Raw genomic sequence first — 23,841 nt, 5'->3', positions numbered from 1 at the left:
CAGTGGGAATATTATCAACACCTAGTGCTTTATTGGTCCTGGGTGTTCTGGTAGCCTCTTGGTTCTTCTAGAAATGGCTCAGCTGTCTGGATAAAATACTCTGTCCATCTTTCTGTAATTACATCCTTTTAACTAAGTCTTCCATTTTTGTCCTTTACCTGACTTGCACACGGTTCAGTCCTTGTCTCAAGGACTGATATCGCGAGAAAATAGTCTGAAATTAAAATTGTTCCACAATGATCATGTTCCCACCTGTACATTTGGTGTCCTTTGATGAGTTAACATGGTAGGATGTATTTATAAATGCTGATACAAACTATCCACCTCTCTTACAGTGCTCCTGCATTTCCTCCCTCACTATTTTACATGCTTTAGTCCTTTCAGTACAGTGATGCCAAGAGGTTTTCACACATTCCAGAAGCTCTGACAGCATTTATAAGCACTCAGAATCTAAGGATATGGAATAATTCCCACTGTGAATCACAAAATACCACGTGCTTCCTTACAGACATTTATTATAAAATATGCAAAACAACGCATTTCTTCATGATTCTTCAGAAGTAATGAAAGTAATTACCCCGAAGTACACAACATTGAAAATCTCAGCCCAGATCACACAATCTTAGCAAAAAAATTCGCTGGTTTATAACTTTCTTTGAAAATTTTTACTCAGTGCCCCAAGTCCTCTCTTTTCCATTTCAAGGAAAGACTGGACTTGCCATTCCGTGCCCTGGTCTGGTTGACAGGGTGGTATTCGGTCATAAATTGGAGTCGATGGTCTCAGAGGTCTTTTCCCAACCGAATTGATTCCGTGACTCCCACCCTGGCTCCTAGGCTTTCCCCTCGAGCTTGAACGGTGCAGCCTGAGGTGGATCCCCGCTTTGTGCCGCACCTCCCTGCACTGCCTTGAGGCCCCTCAGCCTCTCGCTCCCCTTGGGGGCTCCCAGGCAGCGTGGCGGACACCGGTATACGCGGGTCCACGTTTCGGTTTTCTTTATAAGCCCCTCGAGCCCGTTTCGGCCGAGAAGGATGCTTCCCGCATACCGCTCCCCGCCCGCCTCGGGCCACCACAGAGCGCTCGGCGACACCGTCCCGCCCTCCACTGTGTCGCACATTCGTCACGGCCCGGGGCTCCACCGCCCCGCCGGGCCTCGGCCATTGTCACCGAACGCGCAGTGTCCTCGACGGTACCGCGGAGTCGCGTTATCTTCGGAGTTACCACTCGGGCTGTTGCAGCCTGACTCGAATCTGCTGTCGCCAAAAGCCAGCCCGTCCCTGCCCCTTCGTCGCCAGCGGAAGCGGAAGCATTGCCATTTTGTTTCGGGTGATGGCGGCTGTGGTGCTCTGGGGCCGGGGGCTTTAGCGCGGGCCTGGCCGTGCGGGGACTCGCTGCTTGGACAGTCGGTGCTCCTGCGAGCTGCCTCCGCCTCGGTGCGCCCCCCGGTGATGTACGGAGGGCTCGGAGGGTCTCGACGGACTGCAGAAGAAGCAGGCCCGCCGCCCCTAATGTTGTTGTCAGGCGGGGGAACGGTGCCCGGGCCCCCCGGAGGAGGTGGAGGTGGAGGCGGGAGTAGCCGTGTGGAGCTGCTGGTGTTCGGCTATGCCTGCAAGCTGTTTCGGGATGATGAGAAGGCTCAGTACCAGGAGCAGGGGCGACACCTTATTCCTTGGATGGGAGACCCCAAGATCATGATCGATAGGTCGGTGTAACACAACCCCTAGACTGTGCTGCGAGATCTCCTGTGATAGCCTCTTTCTGTTCCCCCCCTTGTGCTGTGGGCAGTGAGGGCGGGGGTTGAGCAGAGGGCTCGCTCTGGCAGGCACGTCGGGACCTTCCGTGGTGGGGCTGGAGGCTGCTCCTCCCGGCACAGCGCTCCGAGAGTGCTCTGGTAACGCCGCAGGGCTGTCCCCACCCCTGTCTGCGTGAACTTGGGGTTTCCCGCTCTGGCAGCGCTGGAGGTTCCTCTCCTCTTGGCAGTCAGCGTGTGATGGGTCTGTCTGCTCCACTTGTCAAGGCAGGGTCGGCAAGGTGGAGAGTGGGAATGATCTGTTCCTTTTCAGTGCAAACCACAAACATCTTCTTTTTGTCACTTGGAATCCAAGGGAGCCTGATTGTGTGGAAGTACTAATTAGGTATATTAAATGTTCTGTAGATGAGAATGGGGCAGTGTGGGGAGTGCAAAGGCATTTATCCACCTTGAAGTAAATGGGGATTTCTGCTTTCTCCTTCATAATCTGGCTGCAGGCTGTTGATGGGACACCCCAAAAGCAGTTCTTGGCCTCTTTACTTTTCCTGGTGCCATGATTTACTGTATTAGACAGAATGGATTTGATTTTGGGTGCTTGGTCTTGAGATTTTATGTCAGGGCTGGCTTCTTTGGTTGTTGTGCCGTAGGTCCAGGTTCGTGGTCAGAGAGAGTAGTACAATCTGCTTTGATGTTCCTTTTGGTCTCTTGAGTTGTTTCAGCACTGCAGGGTGGGATTTGGAAATACATTCAGAAAGGGTTACCTGAATATTTTGTTGGACAGAGGGATGATGAAAGATCAGGTTGGTTATGGCTGAATGGAGCACTGAAAGAATAATTTAAGAGTTATGGTTGACCCTGAAAACCTCAGTGGGAAAGATGGAAGGATTTTGGTTTGAAAAGGGTCACATAACGTGCTCTATATATTTGTTCTCTCAGTTTCATCACTGCTTTGGTGCTGGACAGGATTTTCTTATTTTAACCTTAAAGCTGTATTTGTCTTGGAAAAACGTTGGTAGGGGAAGGTCTTTTGATTTCCTTCCATAGGACTGGAGAAAAAAGACATGCCCTCGTGCTGTTTTGGTGCTTACACCATTAAGGATGGTTATCATTGAAATAAATTTGTTAAATTGGAATAGACACGAAGGCAAGACAAAACAGCCCTAAATATTTTTAGCTATGTTTCATTTCTCACTTACACAACAATAGAAGTGTTGTGTTGCACACTTCTAATCCAAATAATTTCTGTGACTGATCTCATTTGTAGGTAGAGGCTGTTTTTGGGGTGCTGTGCAGCAGACCCCCTTTCACAGGTGTTACAGAAATTGTAGGGAGCAAACACTATGTGCATATCTGTGCACACATACGGAATTACCAAAAATGTACATTTGTGAGTTAAGGCAGCTTGCAATTGCTAATCTTATGAACTTCTTTGGAAGCTTAGATTCCTTTTATCTCCAGGAGCAGGAAGTCTTCATTTTCACCATTTTGAAAAAAGCATGTTACTATGAGAAGACTTGGGTTCAAGTTTGCCTGTGGACAGAGCTTGATTAACCAGACCTATGTTTAATTTGCTTTTTGCTGTAAGAATATTTACTTTCTTTGTTTTTGGTCTAGCAAGTTGGCACAAGTCAAGAGTTGTGTGTGGGAAGACACCTCAGCGGAGTCGAGTTTACTGTTGCTTTATTTTCCAATCAGTTTCTCTTACTGATGCATAAATATTATCCCAATGCAGTGCTTTTCCTGCAAATAAAGTGATTTCTTAGTAGAAAGGAGCTGTACATCATTGATCTTTGCCGATTTTGCGGTGAACCTCCTTAAATTGCATGTTTATGTTACTGTTCCTATGTATGTGTGTCTCTCTATCACATAACCCAGAACTTATTTCCTCAGCCAAATGGCTAGGGGCCGAGCCTAGCCATGATTTTACCTCCAATGGACGCAAGTTTCTATGGTGAAGATTTCTCCTGAGAGTTCGGGACTAGCAGAAAGAAGCGAGGAAATTTCGACCGTTTGGTTCTTACGGATAGGTATTTATGTACTCGGGTTTGTGTGAATGTAAGATATTTGACTTTCCAGAAAAACATATTTTGCAAGTGACATTGATTGGTTGGTTGAAGCACGTACGGTAAGAGCTGTTAGGGAAATGGATCCCACTTAAACTATTAAAGGATACCTTTTGCCTTTAATTGTAATAATTTATTAGTTTCTTGAGAGGAATTTAGACAATTAAACAAATTTTCGATAGTTGGTGACAAATGATTAGCAAAATTAATTGTAACTTCTAAAAGGGAGTATGCATTAACGTATAAGTTTGGTTTTGTTTTGTTTTTTTTTTTCATTTTTATTGGGTAAGTATTTAAGTAGTCGCATAAACCCAAGCCCTAAGTTCTTTGCATTGACCAGCTGTTTCATCCTGCAGGTATGATGGGCGTGGTCACCTGCATGACCTTTCTGAATATGATGCTGAATATTCCACCTGGAACAGAGACTATCAACTGTCTGAAGAGGAGGCTAGAATAGAAGCCCTCTGTGATGAAGAGAGGTATTTAGCCTTGCATACGGACTTGCTTGAGGAGGAGGCAAGGCAAGGTATTGCTCAAGGAATAACATGGTTATTAAAAAAGCACATTTAAATAAATCATTATGAAACTAAATTTACTCCTAATTTTATACTCTCTTTTTCTGATGTTATCTTGACAGTACCCAGTGGATTCGAAAAGCGGGAGTCTTTGCGTATGTGAGAGGACCTCAGGATAGTTTAACTGTAGATCCACACAGAAATTGCCCAGATTCTGAGGGCAGACTGGGATTTCAGACCCCCCAAAATAAACACATTCTGCTTCGGTTTTAGTGTTGTTTAAAGGAAATTCTGTGCTTTTGTACACATAATTGCATTAGAATGTCTTAATCCACAGCCTGTATCTTTTCAAGAAGAAATAAATGGTCAGCACGTGTACATGCTGTGTTTTTCTATTCAGTTTTTAATGAAAGCTAAAATGATCAGGAGAAAACTTCTTATTTAAAAAATAAAGTAAGAAATATTACTTTTTTAAAATAAATTAACTCCTGAATATGTTCTAATGTTGGTAATTGCATTTTTTTGTTCAAGAGGAGGAATATAAAAGACTCAGTGAAGCTTTGGCAGAGGATGGTACCTATAATGCAGTGGGATTCCGTTATGGAAGTGATTATTATGACCCTTCAGAACCCACTGAAGAGGAGGAACATCAACCTGCAAAGCAAAGAGGTAAGGAGTAAAAATAAGAGGGATTAATTGAGAGGGAAGACATCGCTTTTCTCTGTCTTGCAGTTGAGTATTTAAAATATATGTGTTAGTAAAATGCACTTAAAAATTCTGAAAACATTTCATCAAAGTCTTTATGGGACTCTGTTACTGACTTTTTGCAGGGTTTGTTCTTGATGAGCTTAAAAATGTTTTCCTGCTATGGCACAATCAATACTGCAGTAGTCAGGGAATCTGCTGTCAGGCAGATTCTTATTCAGAAAAAACTAGTAATTCCGTAATTTGGCTATCTGCTAACACTGGGTTTCTCAGTCAAGATGGAAAATATCATTGTAAACATAAAATAGTAGTTAATAAGAATGTATATTTTCAAGTTTAGATTTTGTTATCTTAATTATTATAAATGAGTTTGTCTTCAACATAGTGTGCCCTGCTCCGTGACCTAAAAAATACAGAATTCAGTTGTTGTGTTCTTATCTATAATTCCAGTAACTTCATATTTTTATCATACATTCTTAAGGAAGGTTTCAGATGTTGTTGAACTACGTCTTAGTAAAGTGAGAATTGTTTAATTTAACTGCCTAACTACATCTTGGTGGGTTACTGAGGTATGAAATGTGCTTTTTTCTGCAAGTTGTTGTGTTGCAATGCAAGATCATTTTAGGTGCTAAAGCTTATTTAGTGTTTTTTGATGTGTCTGAGAGATTGTGTAAGGGCATTCAGTGTCTGTGCTACTTGCACTCTACAAAGGGTTTTCCCTCTGCTCTTTTGTACTGAAGCAGAATTATTTATCTTTTCTGGGGTTTAATTCATTTGTTTGAAACTCTATAACCAAATATTGTTAGCTGGAGCTGCTGCCAAAAGAAACACTCTATTCTTCTTTGTCTGCTGCTCTTTCCTTCTTTCTTTGCTGCTAAAATTTCTCTGTGCCTTTGTGGAGTTAAACTATTTGAGTTCATTTAAAAAAACAAAACAAAAACCATCTCACCAGAAAGTAACCAAACAAGTGAATTCCCTTTGTCATATGGTTTGTCCTCAGTAATCACTGCGACATCTCATTCGTGATGAGGTTGTTCTGCTGTTTCCACAGCTCCTGTGGTCAGGTGTTCCCGCACCTGGTACCATCTAATCTGTCAGGGGAAAAGGGGAGTACGATTTCCCTTAAAGCTAGTAGAATACATAATACTTTAAGTTACTTTTAAAAGTAAACTTTTTACTTCAATTATTATAAAAATCTATAAAGCAAAGTATTTTCAGAGTAACATTTCTGCTATAGCAAATAATGGCATGTAATACAAATTATTCTTTCTAACCATATTAAATGTTCCATCTAAATGCTGCTTATACAGCTATATTTGACAAATTCCTTGATTGCATATCCTTTTAGAAGTACTTTATTTCAATTTTTTTAAAACATTTGTGTACTTTGGGTTTTTTTCCTAAATACTTCATTGTGTCATCTCTTGTAGAAACAGCTCAGACAGAAAGTACAGAGGAAAATGAAGAACCTTTTGTTGCCCCTCCAGGACTGAATGTACCTTCTGATGTGGAACTGGTATGTGTACATGTAATGCAACCTACCCTTCTGCCAGCTTTTGACCAGTTGATGGTGCCCTGTTTGGTGGTTGGATTATGTTTTTTTTCCATTCACTTTAGTGTGGTGCATTTTAAATTATTCTAAAATAGTAACTTAATTTCAAATGTTCTGCCTTGAACTCTTGAACACCCTTGAATCTTCTTTTTCACACTGACATGATTGCTTTGCTTATGCTAACTGCATTTAGTATCACTTGTGATATTATTTTAGCTAATGCAGAGAAAAGGCCGTTGTTCTTGGAATGGATACTTGCTGAGATGTAAGGTATTTGCTGTGTTCTGTAGACTTATTTTGACTTGTGTATTTTTCTTGAAGGGAGCTGAACAGACACCTGCTTGAGTTCAGGTCTAACTATAAGGATTTTCAATGTATTTCAAGTTTCATAAAAGATGCCGGAAAATCAGATAATATTCTTTCTTCTATAGCTGGGGTCATGAAAATGTTGATTTATATGAGGGCTCAACTTGATATTCTCAACTGGATAACCTTGGCCAGTGAAGATTCAGAACACTGTGTTTGAGTAATAGTGAGCATGGAGTATTTGTGCTCACTAAAGAGCACAAAAAACAGTAAACAACACTAAAAACAGTAACTGTTTTTCTTCTTCATTAGCTTTTATTTAAAGAATCTTGAGTTTTCAGGGAAAAGCTTCCTATTTTGTGTTTTGATACTGTTTCCTTATGTAACTGCTGGTGACGGTTTAGATAGCTGCTAGGCTTGAGTTTTTTCTGAAATTTAGGATATGCTTCCTGTTTACATTGCATAGTGCAGTGTGGGGCTTACTGATGTAATTTCTCAGTCAGCTGTTGAACTCAGTATATTCACATGAATAGAAAGCAAATGTAGGTGTATTTGGTTTTGATTTAAAAAAAAAAAATAAACCCCACAAACATCAAAATGTCTAGACAGCAGCTCTGAAAGTAATGTATACTTAACCTTGGATTGTGAGAATTTTTTTTTTTTAAGCCTTGATTTGTTGTTGCTGTTCTATTCAAGTCATTCAGCTTTACCATGGAAGATACTTATTCTGTTTAAATTTAAGAAATTTGAGAATCTGCTTACTGACATCGGACTTTGCTCCCAGTCTGCAAGGTGCAGTTCAATGAAAACAGATATTTTATATCTCCTGTAATACAGAGCAATGCAAAGTGGAAATACTCGATGAAGACAAGTCAAGCAGTAAAAAAAATAAAACTCCAGAACTATGGAATGTTCAGTGTAGGGCAGCCCAATTGCAGTGGTAATGTCATTCTGGAACCTAGAATAGAAGAACTGTGACAAGCAGGCCAAAGGGGTCTTCCACTGCTTAAAACTGATTATGGGCAAAGGTAATTGTTCCTCACTGGGGCACTTAAAGAAATCTGTGGATGCTCTTGAAGTGGGCTGTTAGAGTAGATTTTTGCTTAATAACTTGTGAGGAGAGATAGAAATAGAAAAACTTGATACTGGTAATGCACAAAATCTTACAAGTTTGTTAACTACCTTATTGCCTCTCATTAAAATAATGTTTGCTGGGGTTTTAGAAAGACAAATAAAACTTGAAGCAGCATTATTTTCCATATTGAACATGTCCTGGTAAGGGGTCCAATTAGCGGAAAACAGCTTTTAAAATTGGGCTGTTTGATAATATTCAGACTTTTTTCCCCTATGTGGAGCACTACTGTCTTAAGTGCTTTCAATCTTCTGAGAAACATTTTTTCAGGTTTGCAACATAGCTCTGTATCTATGCAGAAAAAATACAGAGCTAAACCAAATCATTAATGTGGTACTTCAGTCCTTATAGACACACGTATTATGTGTTTTTACAGTGTACTGAGCATGAGACAAAACAGCTGAGTATGAAATTAAAAGCAGTGAATAATGAAGTTCATTCATTCTTTAACTGTACTCTTATTCTCTTCACATCTTGAATTTGATATTGCACTGCTCCCTAGGGATTTCAGGAGTGAAAATGCATGGATGCTGCTGAACTTTATTAATTTTATCTTTTGTTGCATTGCTGAGGTGTTCAATGACTCTTCAGGGGAATGGACATGGGAATTGTTGTTTGTATCTTGGTCTCGAAAGGCAACATATTCTTCCTAAGCAAATACAAAGTAAGAAAATTCTAGTTAGGGAACAATATTTGCATATTCAGAGATAACGGAATTAAGAACAACTTTTGGGAAGGAAACCATATGTGCTGACTCTTCAGAGCACCTTGAGATATTGTAACACCAAGGTCATCCGGGATCTGTTGCACTCTTCAGCTTGGTGGTCAATGCAGAAACAGCTGTGCTGGTAGGAGAAGAGGATCTTGGAGAAGGAACTGAATGAGCAGCTGAGGAGGACTGGGCCTGTTTTGGTTATTTTTTAGGGCTGATGTGATTTCACTTGTTTTAAGTGATTATGAAACTTAAGTTGCTAAAGTAAGCCAAGAAGAACAAGGAACTACTGTTCTTTCTGATTCTCTTTGGAGTTCTAAGACTGTAGAAGCTGCTTAGGAAAATACAAATATATGTTATTTTACTCCCACAGCCACCAACGGCAAAAATGCATGCAATCATTGAGCGAACTGCAAACTTTGTGTGCAAGCAGGGAGCCCAGTTTGAGATCATGCTGAAAGCCAAGCAAGCACGCAACTCCCAGTTTGACTTTCTGCGGTTTGATCACTACCTCAATCCCTACTACAAGTTCATCCAGAAGGCCATGAAAGAAGGACGCTACGCGGCTCCTTCGGAAAGTAAAGCTGATGAGAAAAAACGTGAGTTGTTGCTTGGCAAATGGTGGCTTCAGGATGGGAATCAATGAAACAAATAAATCTGGTCTTTTTGTTAAAATAGCCACATTTTTCTGGGATTCCACTGCAGCTGAGATTGATGTGACGATTCAAAATTTTGTTTAAATTTGAGATTTTTTTTTTTTTTTAAATAGTTTGTGGGAGCTTTCTGCTACAGGAGCTGCTATGATGTGGAAGTTTTAGAAACAGTCATATAGCTCATGTTCAACAGAGGGTTGGCCTATCCATTTAGAGTTTAGTTTTATTGATGTTGGGCAACATCTTGGGTCTATGCTTTTGTGACTATGCTGATTTATATGAATGTCACTTTCCTAAGAATTCATGCTTGTCCTGTGTCATCACTCTCTCCCATAGCAAATTCATAGCAAACCCAAATAAAATTCAGACATTGCTTTTGTTTAGATTCGAGAGTCAAATCTGAGGAAGATGATGATGATGATGATGATGATGACAATGATGGAAATTATCTTCATCCAAGTCTTTTTGCATCTAAAAAATGCAGTAGGCTTGAAGAGCTCATGAAGGTACTTGACACTATTAAAATTACCTTTTTATCTTGTAAAACACCTGATTCATGGACACAAAAATTCTAATATGCAGGTGCTGAGGTCTTTTATTGACAAAGGTCTGGTGTTCTTTTTAGGCTGTGATTTAAGTCTTTTTTGGTAAACTTTTCAGTTACCTTTTCTCTAGTACACAAATTAATACTTTTCCTTTTCCAAGGAATTATATTTCAGTTTCTGATGCCCTCTGCTATGGAGGGCCACTCAAGGATTTATCCTACAGAATCTGTGTAGAAGCAGAGATTGAGGTATTTAGTGCCTTCTGTGTGTAAGCTGAGAGAGAAATTTTTTTCTTCTTAGGTTTTAGTAGATGAAATGTTGACATGAAGTAACAGTTCCAGCTAATAATAATAATAATAATAATAATAATAATAATAATAATGTCTATTAACATAGATAAATTTGCTTTCCCAAAAATGTTGGTGCTACTGTTCTTTAAATATGTACTTCCAGTTTTAATCTTCTTTTCTATTTTCAAAATATTTTCAGCCTTTGAAGGTAGTAGACCCTGATCATCCCCTTGCAGCACTGGTGCGCAAAGCACAATCAGATAATAATTCATCTACACCACAGTCAACAGATGGGGCAGCTGTGCAGACATCACAGGCAGAATATTCCTCTGATTGTAAGTGCTTTGTGAGGAGGCAGCTGGTGGTGTGTTTTGATGAATTGTGCGTGGATGGTGGTGGGAAGAGAATATGTTGGCTTCATGCTTCATCCTGTGTATTTATTCTTTTGCAATCTCCTGAGTCTTTGAAGGTCCAGTCTGAGTATCTGTTGAATTGCTGCTTAGGAAAACTAGGAATGGGATGATGGATGGGGTGGGCAGGCAGGAGGCCAAGTCTCCAGTCTGTGAGTAAGTTTAGGACAGTACCCTTATTATTATATTATTTTGTTCCTGCAGATTTTGTAAATTCTGATACTCAAGAAGGTAAAGTCAAGTTAAATGAGTTTATGTGCCTCTTAATTCTTTTCAGCTTTCAGAATTCTGAAAGTCTTTGATTCCTTAAATATGGAAATACAACTTACACTTTCATTTATGGGACTGACCATGTAATGCTGCTGAGATATAAGAAAATTTGTAGTGAAGCCTTCACTACAGTAGGGTTTTGTGTTACTATACATTTGTAAATAATGAGTAGTGTCACTTCACGGTGGTGCTCACTGAGTTCTTGGTTTTTCGGTAATGTTGCTGTGGGTCAGTTATCATCATAATAATCTGAGTTGATTTTTATGCTTTATAGGTTCAGAACCCCGAAAGGATTACAGGTGTTGTCAGTGTAGTATGTGGAGAAATATGCATGGAAGTAATTTGTATTTAAAACTGTACCATAAGGGAATCTTAATAAAACTGAAATACTATTTCTGTGAAGAAATTGAAAATTGCTGGTCATTTCAGGACAGACTAAAATCAGAATAAGTATCTCCATAGAATAGAGTTAGTCAATTTTTTGAGTACTTTCATGTCAGGCTTGAACCGGAATGTATGGTGATGAAAACTGGGAGATTATAATTTAGTACCAAAACAAGGTCAGTTTGCAACTCCTCTCCCTGCTTTTAAAACATTACACGAGTTTATTCTGTTCTTGTTACAGGCAGCTTATTCTTTGAAGAAAGTAAATACTGCCACATGGGAATGTTTATGAAACTTTAAGAGGATAACTCATTGTAATTTAATGCATTGATTAAACCTTGCTTCCAGAAATGCAAACTCTTACTGTAATTAATTTGAAATATTTACATTAATATTTTCTGTTTATGCATAGTCTTTCTGCAGAAAACACATTTATATGGTGGATACTTCTTGTAAATCTAATTGTAAAGCTAATTAGAACATTGTAAAATATTGTCCTTAAAGAAAGAAAGACATAATAAGCCTTTGCACTCTCAAGAAATATTTAGAATCAGAGAAGCTTTTAGTGTGGAAAATGTGTTCAGATGCATGGTTCATTGTGCTGCTGTTGATTTGCAAAACCTGCCTACTTTTTGAGGTTTAAGTAAGTAGGTGTGTGTCTATATATGGTAATATAAGGGTTCAATATGTATATAGTGATTCTAGTGGTTTAATTTGTTATTGCTAATTTTGAATATATGCATATTTCTTTCATAATGAAAACATAGTTTTAAGGGAGTTAAATTGCCAGAGGTGAATTAGATTAGGAAGTGTGATTTCATGCTAGCTCCTTTTTAAATATACCTGCTCTAGCTCACTTCTTTGTTCACATCTATGACCTTCAGTTCATTTGCATTTGCATATTGTCTCTTAATCTACATATTTCTTACTCATCCTAAATCTGTTAATATGAGCCTTTCCTTTTTTGCTTTGCTGTTTTTGTGGGGTTTTGGGTTTTTTTTGGTTTTTTGGTTTTTGTGGGTTTGTTTGTGGTGGTGGTTGGTTTTTTTTGTTGTTGTTTTGTGTGTGTGTGTGTGTGTTTGGTTTTGGTTTTTGGTTTGTTTTTTTTTTTTTACACAAGAAATGAGATGTCATTTCCTAGTGTGTTGTGTGAATCTGGATTCTCAATGTGTTTGTATTGATAGAATAATGTATTTCATTGGGTGGTTTTCTTTGGTTTTCTTCTAATTAGAAGTTTGGTCTTATGTGTCTTTTTGTAGCGACTGTGGCAGCCATGTATTACAGCTACTACATGCTCCCTGATGGAACCTATTGCCTGGCGCCTCCACCTCCGGGAATCGATGTTGCTGCCTACTACAACGCCCTGCCTGCAGGGGTGACTGTGTCCAGCACTACAAGTGTAGCAACGGTTCCTCCCCCTCCTGGTACCACACCCCCACCTCCCCCAGACACAACTGACAGCACCAGTGGGTTGACTTCTACCACAACATCTACAAGGTACCCCAGACAGATTTGCTTCTTGATTGGAGGAGTCTTGTTTCTGCACTTCAGTAGGGAATGTGTAGTATGGGTTCTATTATTGAATCAAGCTGTTTGAACTGCATGGTGAACACAGTGAACAAACCTCTCTGTATTTTTGTTTGTTTATTTGTGGGGTTTTTTTGTTTGTTGTTTGGTTTGGGGTTTTTTTTTTGGTTAAAGCAAGATCTGAAAGATTTTTATATTCTATTTTTAAAAACCATTTACTCTTGCTGTTTTCAGCACAATTGCTCCAGTGGTTGCCATAATACCTCCACCTCCAGATATCCAACCTGTCATTGACAAGCTAGCTGAGTACGTTGCTAGGAATGGGGTAAAATTTGAAACTAGCGTTCGTGCCAAGAATGATCTCAGGTAAGAAAAAATGTTATTTAAACTGCTATTTCAAAAGTTAAGGTTTTAATTTTTTAAGATATTAAATTACAGGACATGCAGGTAAACATGAAGTACTATTGTTTGTGTGATTAATTGAAATTTAGGAACCTGCTTAACGGCAATGGGAAAGCATAATGGCTCAAACGGCCAACCTATCAAAAATATCTCTGGTAACCATACTCTTAATGTGTATCCTCTGAAGTTTATGCTTAAGTAAGGGTACTTCCAAGCATCAAATAACATTCCATTTGCTAGAGAAGACTAGATGATAAGGGATTGTTACTATTAGCTGTTCATGTGCATCTTCACATACTCAGTTTTCTTTTAACAGGTTTGAATTCCTGCAACCATGGCACCAGTATAATGCTTATTATGAATTTAAAAAACAGTTCTTCCTTCAAAAAGAGGGCAGTGACAATTGCCAGGTACATGTATGTTTGTATACACTTCTATTAAAAATGCAGTAAATGTGAGAAAAGGACTACCAGTTGTATTACCATGAGACATTTTAAAAATGGAATGCTGAATTAGGGAGAAATTGATCAGCAAAGGATGTGAATGCTGTTTTTGGCATTTTTTAGTTTTGTACAGCTTTAGAGTAAGGATCTATGAGATGGTGTGATATTTAATTCTTGCTTTTTACTATAATCCATTCCACCATGGCTGTAATATAAAATGACAGCCTGAAAATCTTCTGGCTTTCTGGGAATATATGTGTTTTGTAGGTTTAGAGATTTGTAGGACTGTGATTGGTGTTCTGCTGTCAGAAAGGTTAGCTATGGCTTTTAACACCCATACCTTCCCATATGCCTGGTCGTTCTTTGAACAATGGTAGCACAGAGGCTGGAGGAGCTTTCTGACATGCTTTTCCCTGAGGTAGGTTTTGTTAGAGTCCAGTCATGACTACAACAATACTGGAGCTTCAGAATCTCACAGCAGTTTCCTACTTGCTTTGATTCTTAAGTCCATGTTATTAGAAAGTGGTAGCCAGACCTGGCATCCATGTTATTAACTGTTCTCATGTTAGCTAGTTAGATTGTTCTCTTTCTGAAAAGAAAATTGCAAGTAATATCAGAACTACATTATCTGATGTTAACTTTTCATGGGAAAGAGCTATTTTTTTTTTAGGCCCTATGTCATTTGTCATCTCAAGGCTTAGATTGGGGAGCCTTAAACTGAAGAAGGTAGGCCTGTGGGTAAACTCCTCGGAATTGCTTTGTGGAAAATGAAGAAATTCAATAATGGTTGCTTTTTGGAACACTTGTGTCTGATGTTTTGTTTTAATAGTGAAAAAATGTTTTGAAAACACTATTTTTAAAGATAAGCTGTGGTAAATACAATCTTACTCAGCTGATAAATTACAACCAAAATTGTCCTCTGCCACAATGCTGACTGTTGTTCTAGAATGTCTTATTTGTAAACCAGTGGGTTGAATTCATGATACTTACATAATTAATAAGGACTTGTTACCATGTAGTTGGGGGGAAGTTTTACACTAACCAAAGCATAATAATAAAGGATTCATTTTAAATGTTCAAATAAGTACAGCTAAAAAGGAACTGAAGCTGGTTTAAGTCCCTTGAGGTCAAGTTCAGTGATGCATATTTTTGTACTGCATGGCTTTGTAGATAATGCCATTCTCTTCAATTTTTTAAAATAATGATTTTGATATTATCTTTATGCTCTAGTACTAAAAGTATAGGCAACTAATGCAACTGATGCTTTTCCTTTTGGCCATTAAAATTAATAAGAAACTGTACTATTGGCTTAGTAAATACAGGATGAAGTGCTTGATTTAATTGTGTTTTTCCCCTTCGAGGACTTTCAGAAATCAGTTCTGTTGGTCAGGGAATGGCTGCAGGGGAGATCTGCTCAGTGCCTCAATTTCAACGTCACATACGCTTAACAACAGCCAGAGCAACCAAACTCTTAATTGACTATGTTAAATTACTTATTGTTATCACACGGCTCACTGTGTAAATACTTTGAATGTTCTGTAATATCTTTCTTGATCTTTTTTTTTTGCTGTGGGTTCAGAGATCATGCTGGATGATACAGTCATGTAATGGTAGAACCAGTATTTCTTTACTTTCTTGAAAATATCAGCACATCTGTTGTATCAAAAAACACTGCCAGGCCCAGTGTTCTTCAGCAGAATGTTGGAACAAATCAAACATTAGCCTGTGTTGATCCCTGTGAAATCTGATTCTGCAAAGAATTTATGTGCAGTTGGTCATGAGGAAAAAGTGTCATAAGCTTTCACCCTCTCCCTGGGAATTGACTTCATGTATTTGGTTTGGGACTCTGGAAGTCAAGATCTAAATAAATATACAAAAGAAGTACATACATGCTTTTAGGGTCTAATTTTAAAAATTTAAAGCAGATTTTGGCAAAAGACTATTAGCTGAAGAACATGTTCTTACTGTAGGTCTGTAGGTTTTATGGCCTGTGGGTTTACATGAGGCAGAATTATGGTCATGAGTGCTGAGTGATATAAAATTAGCTCTTGTGTGATTAGCGGATAATGTGATTTTTCAAATGGCTGACAAAATTGCAGCTCCACAGACATTGTACTAATGATTTCATAAGTATCCTGTTAGTAATTCTGCTCATTTCTTTTGAAAAGGGAGTATCTTCCTCTGAAGATGTTCCAGCAGACACTGCCAATGATACACCGAGTGAGACATTTGCAGATGAACATGCACCTGAAGATGCATCTGAGCCAAGTGCTAAGGGAGTTCCAGGAACTAAAAAGGATGTTCCTCCTCCTAAAGCTATCAGTGATGGTAAACTGGTGAAAGGTATGGTAACATGATTTATTGGGCATAAAAATATTCGATAACGTCTACATAAAGAAAAAAAAGAAGGCAGGGGAAAGTAGGGAAAAGAATTTCATCATGCGAAAAATATATTTTCACTGAAGGCATCAAAAATGTCTGCAATAAGTAATTTGATTGCTTTCATATTTCTTTCTTATCAGACTATCAGGTATTTACAGTCTGACACAATAAATTGTTTTACTTCAGTTTGGTGCAAAGTTGAAGGCTTTCATCAGTGATACCAGTAAAATCTTATTTTTGTTGTTTTCAACTTGACAGTTACAAGCTTTGTGCAGGAGAAAAATCATTCATTCTGAAGAAAAGCAGTGGCCTTATTTGAAAGGATATACATAGAGGAAGTACTCTAGGCTAGTTGCTCGATTCTTCCCGTGTTGGATATTAGTCATGCTGGGGCAAAAGACCCCTTCCATGTCTAAATGAAATGTTTTCACTCCTGCAGTCATAACAGCAGAGGGACAGAATGGAAATATCTCTGGAAGTCACTCAAAGCCCGCTAGCACACTGTTAGTGTACTGAGTTGGAGAAATGATTGTTTATATCTGAGAGCTGATTTATTGGCCTGTCAAGAAAAGATATGTTAAAAATTCTTATTTTCAGTAAAAACTAAAAATGTGCATCTTTTAACTAGAATCAAAAGCCACCGGGGGAAAAAAAAAAAAAAAAAAACCAACAAACCCAAACAGAAAAAGCAGTCTTTAACTCTGCTTCCATGGACGGAAACTTCCTGCCTGCCTGCATAGTGACTTACTTAATTACTGATAAGTTTATCTACTCCCTGTGGTTCCTTGGAATTCTCTCTTCCCGCTTCTCACTGCAGTCCCATTTCCTCCACAGCCAGCAAACACTGGGCTCTTTGCTGTGTCTGTCTGACTCTCCAGACTCTGCAGTTTCTTCTCTGGGCAGCCTGAATAGCTTCCCTGAAGAAGGGACAATCTTCCCTGCCTTCAAAGATACCTTATTAAGAGATGCAATGTACACCAAGAATTATACATTGTTTCTGTTGTTCTGCTATTAGTAAGTGGCAAACTGGAGCCCATACTTTAATAGTAATCTGCTCAAATTTACATAATGGACTATAACCAATGAGTCATTTCATGGCAATCTGATTCCTATAAACTTCTTCATTTCCTTTAGTGTGGTGCAAATCGCACTTTATTATAACCTGAATACAGTACTTGCCTCCAAGACAGACATAACATCCATACTAGATTTTCTTCTGCCTCCGAGGAAATAAAATCCCATTTTAGTATTTGTTTTATCCCATGAAACAGTTGGAAAATCGCTGTTACCTCCTCTCTTGGATTTCCTTACCCCAGGATTACCAGAATCAAAGCTGATCTTTTATAAACCTTGGTATGTAATTTAATTACTGTATTTAAATTTCCCAAATTGCAATCTCATAGGACATATATGCAAAAGGCATCCTGAGGAAGAGAAGTATCGCAGCAGACCGTATGGTACTAGGTAGTGAGAAATTCCATTCTTACACTCTTTTTTCTTAGAAGTGTCATTTTGGATAAGCGGGTTGGAGATTAATGCTGGTGTGTTTTTGTGTTGTTTTTTTGGTTGGTTTTTTTTTTTTTTTTTTTTTTTTTTTTTTTTTTTTTTTTTTTTTTTTTTTGAGAACTTTACACAGCAAATGAAGTTTCTAATGTTTGTTTAAAAACAGGGAAAGAGAGAAAAAAAGGATTATGTTGTCCTTTTCACCAAAATAATTAGCATAATAGGACAATGCAAGTGCCCTTTTTTTGTGGTGTAGTCTGCAGGAGTAATGGGTCAAGTCAGGAAATGGAAAAATGGAACCTGCCTTCTACTGTAGTCTAATGATGGTGTGAAATCTTACCCATTCATTCACAGCATCCTTTGCTCCAATAAGCTTTGCAATCAAGGCCAAAGAAAACGACCTTCTTCCTTTGGAGAAAAATCGAGTTAAATTAGATGATGACAGTGATGAGGAGGAAGAGGAGGGAAAGGAAGGCCAAGAGAGTACTAACAGTGCATCAAACCATACTCCAGCAATTACCATTCCTTGTACTGCTCCTGAAGAGAAAAAGCCTCAGCTTACACAGGAGGAGTTGGAAGCTAAACAAGGTATTCCATGTGGTGCTGAAAACAATATTAAAGGACTGAGTTCTTCACAGAAACTGCAAAACTGACATGTGTGACATTTTAGGTGTTTTGAATATTTTCTGTGTCATGTTAACAAGAATCAGAATTCTTTTCCCAGTGTTCCCTCCTTATTTTTAAGAATGAAATCTTCACTGATTGCTCAGACAAAATGAGACTTCTAATATACTGGGGTGGTTGAGTGCTTTGCTAATGCCTGATCTTTCTGAATTTTATTTTGGTTTTCCATTACAGCCTTCCAGTAAAGTACTGCCTTTGTAGTTTCCAGATTGCGTTAACAAAGCCCAGCAAGGACATACCTGTTTGTCATTTTCTTCAGCGAACAGTGAATTGCTTCAAGCTATTTTTCATTTATATAGCACTCCCATATAGACTCATATCGCCTTGTTGATGTTTTCTTGCTCTTATACTGCAATACCATTAAATCTTTGTATGGGTTTTTCCTGTTACTGTGTTAATGTGCATAAGGGCAGAAGGGCATGCTGTATGAATTTGAATGAAATTATGTTTTTAAAGTATCCAGTTTCACCCGTTCCTCCCCAAGGCTGTTTCGCAGCAGAGTGTGCTTATTAAAGCGAATGTTCTGTCAGTATATACCAGCTTAAAAATTCAGTATTTCTCACAACTATGAGTATGCCACAGGAATTTAGTTTTTCACTTTCAAAATGGTGGGGTTTTGTTTCTAAGTAGCAATTGCTTTGTAAACTGCAGTAGCACAAAGTATGCTATGGCATTACATATCTAAACCAAATATGAAGCATTTTGTATGATAATAAAAATGAAGTGTAAAGCACACTTAGAAAAAACTGTGTGTTGAAAAACCTGTGAAACTGAACAAAAAAATCCAGTTGTTTTGTACACATACAGAACATAAAAATGAAAGTGTAAGATGGAAAGCATTACACAAAGTAGCTGTTAGGTGCATAATTAAATCAGTTGCCTTATTCTCTCTATGTAATCACATACAACATGTAATCACGCACAACAGTCTGCTGGTTCTAACAATGATGAAACAGTTTCTGAAAAATTCTGGAGCAACTCTTTCTATAAAAAAAATAACATTTAAATAATGCTGGAAACTGAAGATCTCATCAGTGGAAAGAGCAAACTGGAGAGTTTACATGACTTTAAGCCTTGAAAGAAAATGTTTCTGAATTTACAGAGCTACTTTCTTTAGGTAGCTTTTATAAATAGAAAAGGACAAGTATCCTGAATAATCAGGATTGGATTTTCTTGTCATTTTAAGTTAGAAATTTTTACTTCACCTGTACTGCTTTACATTTGCTGTACATTTAGCAAATGATGTATCTATGAATTAAGATGCTTGGAATTTCTTAATTTCAAGCTGATGTCCTTATCATGTCATTAAATGGCTATATTGGAAAGGCTTGAGAATGGCTGGAGGGGGTGTTTGCTTGTTTGTGATGGAAGGGGTGTTTGTTTTAAGGAAGCCTTTAGTTCACTCTAAACTTAATGCTTAATTGTCTTTCTTAGCAAAGCAGAAACTGGAGGATAGATTAGCAGCTGCAGCAAGGGAGAAGCTTGCACAGGCCTCCAAAGAATCAAAGGAGAAGCAGTTACAAGCAGAACGCAAAAGGAAAGCTGCCTTGTTCTTGCAGACCCTGAAAAACCCTCTGGCAGAGGCAGAAACTGAAAAAATGGAAGAGAATTCCTTCAGTAGTGAGGTGAGCAAGAAATAAATTTCTCTTTCTCCTAAAGCTGGCAGAAGACTTAGCTCTAGAATGTGAATATGACATTGTGTTATGAACTTGACTGAAGAGATAGAAGCTTTTCTAAATGGGGAGAAATTTGAATTTTAGATGCTGTTAATCTTTTTCTATTATCTTATATATGTCTCTCATCTGTCATTAAAGAACTGTTAGAGAAGTAGGCTGCACAATTCTTAGGTCAGTTAGACAGGTACAGAAAGGAAAAGGAGCTTCCATGTGTTAACTCTGTACTCATGATCCAAGTGTTGGAACACTCACCTTACAAGAGTATTGGGATGGCTTACTTAAGTGTGATAGTTTCTTATTTGATGTGTATGTTGATGGTTTTGCTGTACATTACAAGTACAAATATTGTTGGGAAGTAGAATCTTGGTGTCCTGAGTTTGGAATACATTGCTTTCAGAAAAGCCAGTAAAATCACTCTTGGTTGCACTAGTCAAGCAAAATGTAATCTCTGGATACTGATGGAAAGTTTAAGATATTGATTGTGACAGACTGGCTACAAGAAAGAATGACTTGGCTTTCCACTGTTTCCTTTCCCTCAGAAAGAATTCCAGTACCCAGCAAGTAGTTAATTGCTCAGTTTTTGATTTTCCAAATAAATAATGGATTACCCCTCGAAAGACTTTAAAGAGAACAGTTGGAAGAGACATACCTGCGGTTTAGGTGATTCATATCAGCAAAGAGTGTCAGATATGTGAATTAAGTGTGGTAACATCCCCAAAGAGATCCTGTTTGGGTTTTTCATTGCCACTGCTAACAAATTTTCCCTGACACCAGTGTTCAGGACTTCTCTTTTCAGTTATGTATTGAAGGGTGAATGCAAAGAGATGATGACAATGCAAAACTCCCCACATTTGCAGTTCTGCTCTTTTTCTCTAGGGAATTTGTCAAGGACAGAGATATTTCTAAGCTAAGGTTCCTTTGATATTTTTCTTTAAGAGAATGCCTGAAATAACCAGTGACAGCTGACTCTTTTTCAGAAGAGCAGATGAATATTCTCACTCACATCTGAACTTACTAAAGTTGAGCTTGCTAGTGAACTTCTCAACAAAAAACCATACCCTATCCCACTTCTCAGTAAACTGATTTTCTAGAAACTCCTTTTTCTTCTTCCACAGAAGTACAGTTTTAGAGGAGGCATCTATTTTTTCTTACACAAAGAATTCCAGTGTATTTGAGAATTTTTAAGTAACCGGTTTCACTGTTTCTTACCAATAGAAATGGTTTGGAGGTCCTTTCATTATTAAAAGGTTTATTTAGAATTTCAAATATATATTTAAATGTTTTCTGATGTGACTTTGCTTTTCAAAACTAAAATTGTCTATTGTATTGGGAGTGCTTGTACTGTTTTAATGAACACTCAAAAATGCCATCATGTCTTTGGAAGCAATATTCCTGCTAAGTGTGGTTTGCTTAGTGACACACGTATATAGATACATACATGTAGACTTTGGGAGATAAAAGCATGTTTTGAAACATGAATGCTTTTCAAGCTGTTGTTCCATTTGCCATATTCAAAAAAGCATCCATTTCCATTCATTCCAAATAATCTGCCTTTTACTCTCCTTTGCCTGTTTTGCCTATTTTTAACAGCCGATTTGAATCAAGAAATTGTATTAGAGAAAGATGAGTGAAATCATATTGCAGCTTTGTTAACCTCTGTTCTCTATATCCTGAGAACCCAGTATGCTGCATTATGATGTCTAAATCAGCTTGTAAAATAAGTATGTAGCACTGGTTTGGGTTTTTTTTAAGCTTTTTCAGTCATGTTTCAGATTAAAGATGCATTTAAAAATACTGATTGCAAAAGTAGCAAGAGTAACAGGAGATATCTACAGTGGCTGTAATAAAAATAAAGTATGTTAAAAAGTTGAGAGAGAAAGATAATAAAATTAATTTTGTAGTTTGGTCAGTGGAACTAGTTGGGGGTAATTAAATCGGAAAACTAATTAATCAGAAAGTAAAGAAAAAAATTAAATATTTGTGTCCACCAAAAATGTCACTAAATGTATTTCATTTCTTGGTTTGGTGGTAGGAGCATCCAATGAGGAGGCAAGGAAACAAAGACTGATATACACTGGTCAGAGTTAATGTAGTGACATTATTTTTGTAGCTTAAAATTTTTCTCAAAAATGGGCTAATGACTGATTGTATAAATGTAAAAATGTATAAATGTAAAATTAAATAATGATTGTATAAATAAAGCATGAAGAGGAGTTGAGAATATCTGTGGATGATGCATAGTCTCCATTACATTGCCCCAATCTAGTGAGTGTATAACAAGCAGTAATGCTGTTTATGTGTACATATAGCGTATGTTTGTGCTGAAAACCTGCTTATCACAATGTGCAGAAATACATTAAATGCACAAAGCTTTTGTGACCTCTGTCAGATTTTCCTGATGCCTTGTATTTCTTGAAAGGATTGCTGATGCTGAATGTACATTACATCCGTGAATGAAGTCGAGTCTGCTAACTGTAGGTGAAGGACAGTCAATACCACAGAACAGAGCACTTCTAAGCTGTTTTGGCTTCAGCTGAATCTTAGAAATAGTCAGTTCTGTGTTTTCCATAGCTGAATTATTTATTTTATACAGCTTCCTGTTTTTCTTTAAAGTGAAATCAAGCAAGAGAAACAAAAGACTGAAAAAACTTGAGCGATGAAGCAGCACACCTTTTCACAAATGGCTCCTTACCATTCTTGCATGCATTACAACAGTACAGTTTTGCATATTATTTCCTCAAACGAGTACTTGGAAGGCATGGAGCTTATCTCAGTTTCCAAAACCGGTGAGCTTCCGGCGATGCTGCTGCCCAGTGAAGCCTGTGCCTTGTTCAGGATATGGACTAACTGCAACTGAATGATGTTTCACTTCTGTTTACATGTATACATTCATATAGACTCTTGGTAGACATAGACTTTGTATAGACTCTTTGGCACATCTATCAGTGTCACTGAGAAGTTGCCTTCATTCTGCAGTGAGTGTAGGTTCCTTGTCCTGGAGCAGCAAACAGTAGTTTTAAGAACTGCAGTTCTTCTGTGCTGTGCTGGAATACGCCAGGTTATATGGAGTGCTTCACTGAACTGCCTTTTTTACTCCATGATCTGAAATGCAAATCTCATTCCAGAATTATTTAAATTAATTCAGATATTTCGAAATACGGTTATGTATCTTCAGCAGTGGGACTTGGCATGAATTACTCTGCAAATGTTGTATTTTACTCCTTGTCAAAAATGTTTTAGTGGTGCTAGTGGTTTGATCGGCATGTAAAAGCCATTTGGTTATACCCAAACTGTTACCTGTATAAACCTTAGTATCTGATTTAAACAGAAGAGAAATCCAGTCTTTATGTTGCAAAACCAGACAAGCACATGATTTAAAAGTGATGCGCTTTTAATGGCTTGTCCTGAATGTCATCTGCTGTTATGCCACTGAATATAAAGATTCTGTGGCACAAAGCAAAACTTCCCTTCTTTTGGCTCTTTCATCTTCCCAGATTTTGAAGCCCTGTCTTGTCATTTGTTTCATTAGATGGCTTGTCCTTACTTTTGTCCTGTATGTAACAATTATTTTTTTCTTGTGGAAAGTATACTTATTTACAAGTGAAATAGGAGTGTACTATGTTTTAAAAATGAGATGCTCTTCTAGTTTTATCAAACATAACAGGGTTATCAACAGCTGTAGTGTATGTCTTTCACACTGCTGTAGTTTGTCCTACTTTTTTAGCAATGGACTGTAGATATTCCTGCATGTCTCTTTGGACTAATAATAATGTATAGCATCATTTTATGTTTGCATATTTTCTTTGTTAATTTTTGAGCAAAGTGTAATTGTCTGATAAAAACCATCCCGTAAGTATTTAAAGGGAAAATTCTTTAGACTATTTTGGAGCCATTTACTTATTTCTTTACTATTTTTTTTAGACTATAGGTATCTACATC

The 23,841-nt window shown here is 37.9% G+C and overlaps 1 protein-coding gene across 4 annotated transcripts in view; it reads left to right on the top strand.

Moving 5' to 3' along the window:
* Window positions 1-1,312: 1,312 nt before the first annotated feature.
* The window catches only part of SFSWAP (splicing factor SWAP), a 36,921-nt gene continuing 14,392 nt past the window's right edge, over window positions 1,313-23,841 (top strand). For 2 of the 4 annotated variants that reach the window (XM_040080493.2, XM_040080496.2), the window contains exons 1-13: window positions 1,313-1,700; window positions 4,168-4,337; window positions 4,858-4,995; window positions 6,462-6,547; window positions 9,107-9,332; window positions 9,771-9,892; window positions 10,421-10,556; window positions 12,545-12,782; window positions 13,047-13,178; window positions 13,531-13,624; window positions 15,826-16,000; window positions 17,897-18,130; window positions 19,661-19,851. In XM_040080493.2, the coding sequence (XP_039936427.1) occupies window positions 1,447-1,700; window positions 4,168-4,337; window positions 4,858-4,995; window positions 6,462-6,547; window positions 9,107-9,332; window positions 9,771-9,892; window positions 10,421-10,556; window positions 12,545-12,782; window positions 13,047-13,178; window positions 13,531-13,624; window positions 15,826-16,000; window positions 17,897-18,130; window positions 19,661-19,851 (2,196 nt within the window). In that variant the 5' untranslated portion in view covers window positions 1,313-1,446. Of the gene's footprint in view, window positions 4,338-4,857; window positions 4,996-6,461; window positions 6,548-9,106; window positions 9,333-9,770; window positions 9,893-10,420; window positions 10,557-12,544; window positions 12,783-13,046; window positions 13,179-13,530; window positions 13,625-15,825; window positions 16,001-17,896; window positions 18,131-19,660; window positions 19,852-23,841 lie in introns of all 4 variants that reach the window. The other 2 variants (XM_040080495.2, XM_040080494.2) reach the window with 2 other exon arrangements.

Source organism: Hirundo rustica, chromosome 17 (genome assembly GCF_015227805.2).
Source record: "Hirundo rustica isolate bHirRus1 chromosome 17, bHirRus1.pri.v3, whole genome shotgun sequence".
Classification (NCBI taxonomy): Eukaryota; Metazoa; Chordata; class Aves; order Passeriformes; family Hirundinidae; genus Hirundo; species Hirundo rustica.
Note: the sequence above shows the minus strand (reverse complement) of the source record. Positions and strands in the feature narration are given on the sequence as shown.